This window comes from Lentinus tigrinus, assembly GCF_003813185.1.
Source record: "Lentinus tigrinus ALCF2SS1-7 unplaced genomic scaffold L226scaffold_3, whole genome shotgun sequence".
Taxonomy (NCBI): domain Eukaryota; kingdom Fungi; phylum Basidiomycota; class Agaricomycetes; order Polyporales; family Polyporaceae; genus Lentinus; species Lentinus tigrinus.
Window position 1 is genome coordinate 20,374 of NW_027137912.1, and position 8,221 is coordinate 28,594.

Below are 8,221 nucleotides of genomic sequence, written 5' to 3' on the forward strand. Positions count from 1 at the left end.
CATTCGTGTTGAAAGGAGGTAAGAGCCGTGAAATGCCAACAAACTTCGGATTGTCGTAAATGTTGCACAATTTATTCCTATAAATCCCCTCATAGAATAGTATACAAGTGGGCATTCCCAACTTCCTGGTTGCATATGAGGACAGGATGATCTCCATGTGTTATCATGTTCTGGATGCAAGGCTGGGTGTCCTCCTCATTCCCGAACGTCCGCATGACACTTAGGGAATAGCACGGGTCACGGGTCTCCCGATCAGTCCCGTGACACCCTCATGTTGTAGGCATGAACCGTGGGATTCTAACGATATGTCACACAAATTTTTCCGATCAAAACTGAGCGTGCTAGAGGCGAAATAAACATGCCCATATCTGGAAGTATAGGCTGTCTTTTGCGCTCAGTTGCCCGAGATGCCCGGGTAGGCGCCCAAACGAGCGCAAAAGACAGCTTATACTTCCGGATATGGGCATGTTTATTTCGCCTCTAGCACGCTCAGTTTTGATCGGAAAAATTTGTGTGACATATCATTAGAATCCCACGGTTCATGCCTACAACATGAGGGTGTCACCTGGGTAATCTGCAGGCTGTATAAACCCACGGGTATCCAAATATCATACCCACAGGTATGGGTAATCCATGAGAACATACCTGTAAGGATGCAGGTATGGCCTTTGGATTTTGGAAACCCATGGATACGGATAACAGGTACATTTGTGGGTCACTCGTGCTGGGCCCTAGCCTCCTATATGCTGTATTCTGTTCTGTCATGATCACATTTTGCCTGTTTTGATACATCTTTATTGGTTTTTCACACAGTGCAAAGCAAAGTATACCATTAGAACCACCTTGCAAACACAGTGCCAGGACGCCAAAGTGTGCCACAATCAGTGAAGGATTAGGCATGCTATGGCAAGAGCAAGGGTGGTTGGAGCAGCCACAGAAGGGTAAAGGAGGACGTCTTCTCACATATACGATCTGTCATGTATTTAGTACCATTGGAAAGCTGTGAATTGTTGCTTTTCAGTGGTACTAAAGGCATGGCGGGGCACAGCCTGGGGCCCCCTGTATGCAGCATTTTATTCTGGATGATTGCATTTTTTCTGTTTTGGCACAGATTTGTCCGTTTCTCACAATGCATAACCTATTTGGTACTGTTGGAACTGCATCAAAGAGGCAATTTCAACACACCTATTTGCGCTATAATCGGCCCAGAACTGAAAGCACTAGGGCAAGATCAAGGGTGGCAGTAGCAGCCACAACAGCCAGTTACCATATTGGGTAGCCAGAGAACAAGAAAAGTGCTGGGAGTGTTAAAATAGCTGAGAATTGATGGGAGGAGTAGTATACAGGCACCCGGGATCCACCCAGTGATGGCATATACCCAAAACAGCGAAAAAAGCGCCCTCTCCAGGCTCTCTATTATGTCAGCTGCCATTTCAGGCAGCTTCCTGGAGCCCCCAGAGGGCTTCGTTATATATTATGAAACTAATGGTTCATTTTGTAAAACATGTGGGGGCCAACTACCAGTTCATTTTATAAAATAACTACAACAGCTGCTGGCAGGTAAACAGTGTTTGTCAGCCTGAACTTGGTATCAGGCTTGGACTTCAGAGATCCGCTGTTGGAGTTCAGAGTGAGGTTCATCAAGATTGATGGTGAACTCCCTGGCACAGGGTCATGTTCAGGGCTAACAGCAAGTTGGGGGTTGTAGCCCTTGTTCGTGAAGAAGGGAGAGATTCTGGTAGTGGTGTCCGGAGCATTGTTGTATGTGAACTCTGCAAATGGGAGGAGTTTCAACCAGTTGTCCTTTTATAGTTACAGTAAATTTGGAGATACTGTTTCAGGGTCTGGTTGAGGTGTTTGGTTTGTTCATCACCTTTGGAGTGGTAACTGAAGGTAAAGTGAAGCCTCATGTCAAGAGCTTTTCCAAGGGAGTGGAAGAAGTGAGAGATGAACTCTGAACTCTGATTTGAAGTTATGGGCGATAGAACTTCATGTTTGGAGAACACATGGAGGATGAACAACTCTGCCAGCTCCTGGGCAGTCAGTGTATTGTACATCATAATGAAGATGGACTGCTTGGTGAGGCAGTCCACAATGACAAGAATCACAGTATAGCCATCAGAGTTGGGTAGTTGCTCAATGAGGTTCATGGAGATGGACTTTCAAGGGTGTTTGGGGACCAGAAGTTGCTTTAACGTTCTGTAAGGTAGGTGTCAGGGCACCAGGAGTTGCAGTAGTTGCAGACAAAGTCTCAGAGTTCTGGCCAGTTGTAGTCTCCAGAGTATGAGGTCCTGTGTCTTGTTCTGTTCCTAATGACTAGCGGTCAGATGGTCGTGTCAGGAACATAGGACTCAGAGTTGGAGGTCATCAGAGTCTGGAATGTAAATGTGGTTGTTGAATGGGAGTAGGCCTTTGGAGTCCAGAGACTAGCAGACATGTCCCTTAGATGCATGAGACAAGCCTGCAGTGAGTTTCAGAGATGGATTATTGGAGTTCTGCACAGTGTGAATGTCTGATTGGAGTTGTTGCTCATTGAGAATGAACACTGCTTGGAGCACCAGCAGGTGAAGAATTGTCACCTGGAGAGAGGAAGCGAGCTGCTCCTGCGTGAATACTGGTCAGAAATTGTGCAGATTGATGACAGAGTAGTCACTATTCCCCTCTTTTGGGTAGATGTCCTAATGGTGAGTGAGTGCATTGGGTTTACTCTGAGTTCTCCTGGTTGGAAGCGGATCACCATGTTAAACTGTGATTGGTATTTGGACCATTGGGCTTGGTGTTGGGTAAGGAGCTTCATAGTCAAGAAGTACTCCAGAATCTTATGATCTGTGACAATGGCAATCAGAGTCCTGGAACCCTCAAAGTAGTGCCACCAAGCCTTGAAGGCTTCAAAAATGGCCAGAAGTTTCTTGTTGTGGGTGTCGTAGTTCAACTCCCATCACAAAACCGGGGTTCCCGGATATATGGGTGTATCTCGCCCTGTAATTGACAAATTGGCCTGTATGGGTCCAGTAATAGGACTTGAATTACAAGCGTGCTCCCAGTTAATGTAGACAGCCCAATTTACTTACCATTAACGTATTTCCTTACAATACGGGCCCCTTCCTGGATGAATCAATGTATTTCAGCATTCCAGAAGGACGCTCTCCTGTAATTGACCATCGGATTCTGATTAGCCTGTAAGATAATTAGATAATGATAATAATCTGCATGTACAGGGCCACGAAGACGAACGGAGAGCACTACAATAGCTTTCATGATTCATTGCCAACAGACACTTGCACGAGAAGATTGAACAGATTCATTGATAATTAAGTACAACGGCATATACACGAGCAATGTCATATAGGCGCCGAGCAACAAAATCCGAGACAGAGCATGAGGGAAGGAGACGACATACCAAGCCTGTGCGGACTGTCGAAGAAATGCGGTATCATTCGAGAACCTGCAAAGACTACTAAGGTCAGCAAGATGGCTGAGGACAACTTGAGAGGAAGAGAGCATGCGTACCTGCACGCATAGTTGCCGTGAATTAGTACAGAACTCCGCGTCCTTCGCTGAAGACGCACTCGGCGATAGCCTGCACGAACACGAATGGATCAGATTGTGACCGGTCTCCCAATGTACGTGCACACGTACTTGTCCATCACAACGCACCCGTACCAGATTCACCTGCGCTCCTGGAGCTCCACCCTCGAGAACAGCGTGTGCCTGCGTACGTACCGCCGAGGATCACCTTCGCCTCTTCCATGTGCTCGTCGCCCATGGTCCACGTGGTGCTGTCTTCGGACCAGGGCGGGGACACATCGGCCATGCTGGGCGAGTAGCGAGCGGCGAGCGAGAACATGGTGAGGAGGAGCAGGGTCGGCACCTGCTGTCGACGTGGGCCGAGGTCTGAGGAGGAGATGGACGAGGCAGCGTTGGAGTAACCAGACTCTCCCGGATACAGCGAGTCTGTGCCGTGGTTGCTGTACTGGGAACATCCTCGGGCTCGGCCTCATCATCAACGTCCTCTACCGTGCGCGACGCGAACTGGTCATCCGGGAGCAGCGTATTGCGGTGCGCCGCCGACTGCTCGATCACCTGGTCCTGCCACTCATTCAAGGGCCGTTTCGGTGGGGTGTGAGTGTCGACATGTGCGGATCGGGGAGGGCAAAGAGGCATGGGGTAGATGTGAAACACTTACTGAGTCGCGTGCACGACGTTGTTGTCGCCCTTGCGTGGGTCTGGTGGCGCTCTTGTGTGGCTCGTCGGGGCCTCCCTCCGTGACTGTGACCCTTGTATCCGTATGGGGAATTGTCCACACGATTGATGATCTCCTTGGCGAGCAGGTCCTAGAATCGCCGTGAGCAAACTCTTCATGACCGGAGTGTCACAGGTAATGATCTTCGTGGATGTATGCACGGGATGTGTACGGCGGTTTGCACATATATACGCGTGCAAAAGCGGGACGAGACTCGGAGAATGTACCGACTCGCCTCTGCAAGGTCCTCCAAGACGCCCTTGACGCGGCTGTCATCGCTGCTGAGGAGAATACCGATGAGGGCCTCTGTCCGGTGGATACAGGTGTATTAGCACTTATGAACACAAGCGTTGTAGGTGCGATGGTGCGTGACAACGAGGAGCATACACACCTTGCTGTGGAGAACACCAAAGTCGATGCCAATGAGGGGCATGTTGTGCAGAAGGGAGGGACATGTTAAGCAGAAGGGCTAGAAGAACAGCAGGTACGGCAGGTAATGGAGATAGTGTGTGGTGGTAGAAGAGAGAGAAAAAGTGGATGGGGGGGACAAGTCTGCGCGGTCGCTTTTTGTGGGGCTGTCAAAGGCGTGTGGGCGTCTGGCTGTTTGCCGCGTACGCGTTGCACGCCTGCAGGATCACGTGGAAGCGTTTCAGCAACAGGGTACTAATAGCAGAGTTATTGCATTGGTCTGTATAGCTCTATATATTACAGGCGCATCCATCATTTCATTACAGGGCACCGTACTGTCGGACGGTATCATACAGAGGCACGTCTGGCCGACGATGCCCGATCAGGCAATGTAGACGCCCGGTACTCGGACCGTGACCTGCCGCACCCTACACAGGACGCATTACGCGTATTGCCCTATCGTCAACTTCCCCGTTTGCTGATGCCGCACCAGTGAGAGTGGGAGTGAAACACAATCAGATGTAGTTCATCGGAGTCTGAAGTGATGAACAGAATTCCAGTGATGGTGTAGTCTGAAGTGTTGGTCTCCATTGTGATTTGATGGTCCAGTTCTCAACGATGTAGGACCAGAGCACAAGTGAATGCCTTCTTAAGAGCATTGAAGGAGTTCTGACAGCTTTTGGAGAAGTTTCAAGGGACATTCTTCCATGTGAAATGAGTGAGTGCAAGGACAAGTTTGAAGTAGGTGGGAACGAATCATCAATCGAAGGTGGCAAATTCAAGAAATAATTGGATGTTGCAGACTTTTCAGGGTTCCAGCCACTCAAGAATTATCTTGACCTTGGAGTCCAACATGGTGAGTCCATTGGAGGACAGATGTAGCTGAGGTACTAAGTGGAGTCTGCATGAAATTCACACTTGTCTGCACGAGCATAGAGTTTGTGCTTTTGGAGATATCAGAGAACTTCCTTAATGTGCTTCTGATGATCAGCGGGGTTATTGAGTAGATGAGAATATTGTCCAGGTATACCACGATGCAAACATCCAACAGGTCCATGAAAACTTCATTGACAAAGCGTTGGAATGCCACCAGAGCATTAAAAAGTCCAAAGGGCATGACCCGCCACTTGAATGAACCATAGCAAGTACAGAAGGCAGTCTTTCATTTGTCTCCAGGGGTGATGCGGACTAAGTTGTAGGCATGTTGAAGGTTGATCTTAGTGTAGATCCAGGCCTTCCAAGGGGCTAGGGCCCAGCACAAGTGACCCGCAGATGTACCTGTTATCCATACCCATGGGTTTCCAAAATCCAAAGGTCATACCCGCATCCTTACAGGTATGTTCTCACGAATTATCCAAACCTGTGGGTATGGTATTCAGATACCTATGGGTTTATGCAGCCTGCAGGTTACCCATGGATAACCCGAGTGACACCCTCATGTTGTAGGCACGAACTGTGAAATTCTAATGATATGTCACACAAATTTTTTCGATTAAAACTGAGTGTGCTAGAGGCAAAATAAACATGCCCAAATCTGGAAGGATGGGCTGTCTCTTGCACTCATTTGAAATACTTACCTGGGCATCTTGGGCAACTAAGCACAAAAGACAGCCTATACTTCCAGATTTGGGCAAGTTTATTTCACCTCTAGCACACTCAGTTTTGATCAGAAATATATGTATGTTTATCATCAGAATCCCACAGTTAGTGGCTACAACATGAGGGTGTGCAGGCACCCATGGGTTCACCTAGCCAGGTATCTGCATTCTTGAAAACTCGTGGGAAACAGATACTTATACCCACGGATGTAAGTGCCTGCAATACCCATGGATTAACTCATGCTGAGCCCTACCTCAGGTGGGGCTTTTCCTCCTTCACACCTTCTGGTGTGCCTGGCAGGCAACACATAATGTCGCACATGTGGTGTCAGTGTACTACACACACAGAGCCTTCTGCTCCATGCACCACTTACATGTCACACTGTCAAAGTCCCTCAGTATTCTACAACTCTACTCTGACTTATGTGGTGGGAGCCTGGGGCTAAGGCTGAGCATAGGTTTAGGTATTGCATAGGTATACCTGTATATACCTAGATCCATGACCTACAGGTCCAGGTTATGTAGGTCCAGGTATCTACAGCATGGATCATGCGCAGATCTAGGTCAAGCATTTGAGAAAATATCTAGGTCACAGCTGATCTGTTTGAAAATGTTTATGTTCCTTCTGATGAATTCAGAATATTTCTAGCATAAACATTTTTTGGACTTCTAGGTAACCTGAAACCTGATCTGTATGACCTGTGACCTGTAGGTTGTAGGTTAAACAGGTTTAGGTCAGCATGGATCTAGCTATCAAAATTTGAAGTGCAGGTAAGTGTAAAATGGATCTAGGTAACCTGTAGATCAACCTATGCTCAGCCTTACTTGATTGTTTGCTTCTGCCTCATCACATCCACATTCTGTCTCCTGTCTCTACTCCTATCGGACTCTGACTGGACATTCAGATATTTGTATGTAAGTCATACCTTACAGTCATATAGTTCCTCAGTTCTGATATCTCATGACTTGTTCATTGGCTACTCAGCTACTCAGAACTCAATCTATCTGACTTCCTTTGCAACCTCTGTCTGAACTCCATCCAACTATCCATCGGACCTCTGCCTTCTTACTCTCAACTTCTATTCTTGTCTCTGTTCCTTACTCTCTGCTTGACTCTTTCATTTGTAGCTTGCCCTGGTATAAAGTCTGAAGCCTCTTGTCAGACTTCTGCAAATTGAAGACATCAACACATCTTTGGATGTTGGTCAATAACTTTGCCAAAGTCTTCACTTACTGCGCACTATCAGACTTTGAACTTCAGACTTTGACTTTGAACTTCCTTCCAGAGTTTGACTTACGGTCCTAACAGAAGTGCATTCAGTCCCTTCAAAGTGCACTTGAAATCTATCAGAACATTGGTGTTGCACTGCTGTTAGGACTATGCGCACAAGTCGAACTCCGAAAGGAAGTCCGAAGTCCGAAGTCCGAAGGTGCGCGGGAATGAAGACTTTGGCGAAGTTATTGACCAACGCCCGAAGAGTCGTCGATGTCTTCAATTTGCGGAAGTCCGACAAGAGGCTCCGGAGTTTATACCGGAGCAAGCTACGAATAAGAGAGTCAAGCAGAGAGTAAGGAACAGAGACGAGAACAGAAGTCAGAGGTCGGAGGTCGGAGGTCCGGTCGGAAGGTCGGACGGAGATCAGACGGAGGTTGGCAGAGAAGTCAGATAGATTGAGTGCTGAGTAGTCGAGTGGGTAAACGAGATATCAGAACTGGAGAACTATGCGACTGTAAGGTAGGGTTTATATACGGAAGTCCGATAGGAGTCCGACAAGAGTAGGGACAGGAGGCGGACTGCGGAGATGACGAAGCGGAAGCAAATAAACCGGCTAGTAAGTATAGGCGGCGGATACACTGCGGAGATGACGGAGCGGAAGCAACTGAACTGGGCTAGTAAGTGTAGGCAGTGGATACTGATGTCATAATACGATCGGATGACAGAGCGGGGATCGGAGGCAATCGGAGTCCGGAC

General features: G+C 47.9%; 1 protein-coding gene across 1 annotated transcript; it reads right to left on the reverse strand.

Annotated features, from left to right (window-relative positions):
* Positions 1-3,114: 3,114 nt before the first annotated feature.
* L226DRAFT_519379 (uncharacterized protein) lies at positions 3,115-4,676 on the reverse strand (the record flags this gene model as incomplete). Its single annotated transcript, XM_067678579.1, has 6 exons — positions 3,115-3,177; positions 3,401-3,414; positions 3,724-3,968; positions 4,187-4,334; positions 4,475-4,547; positions 4,635-4,676. The coding sequence occupies 6 exons, from the start codon at positions 4,674-4,676 to the stop codon at positions 3,115-3,117; spliced, it is 585 nt and encodes a 194-aa protein (XP_067540260.1).
* Between the last annotated feature and the right edge of the window lie 3,545 nt (positions 4,677-8,221).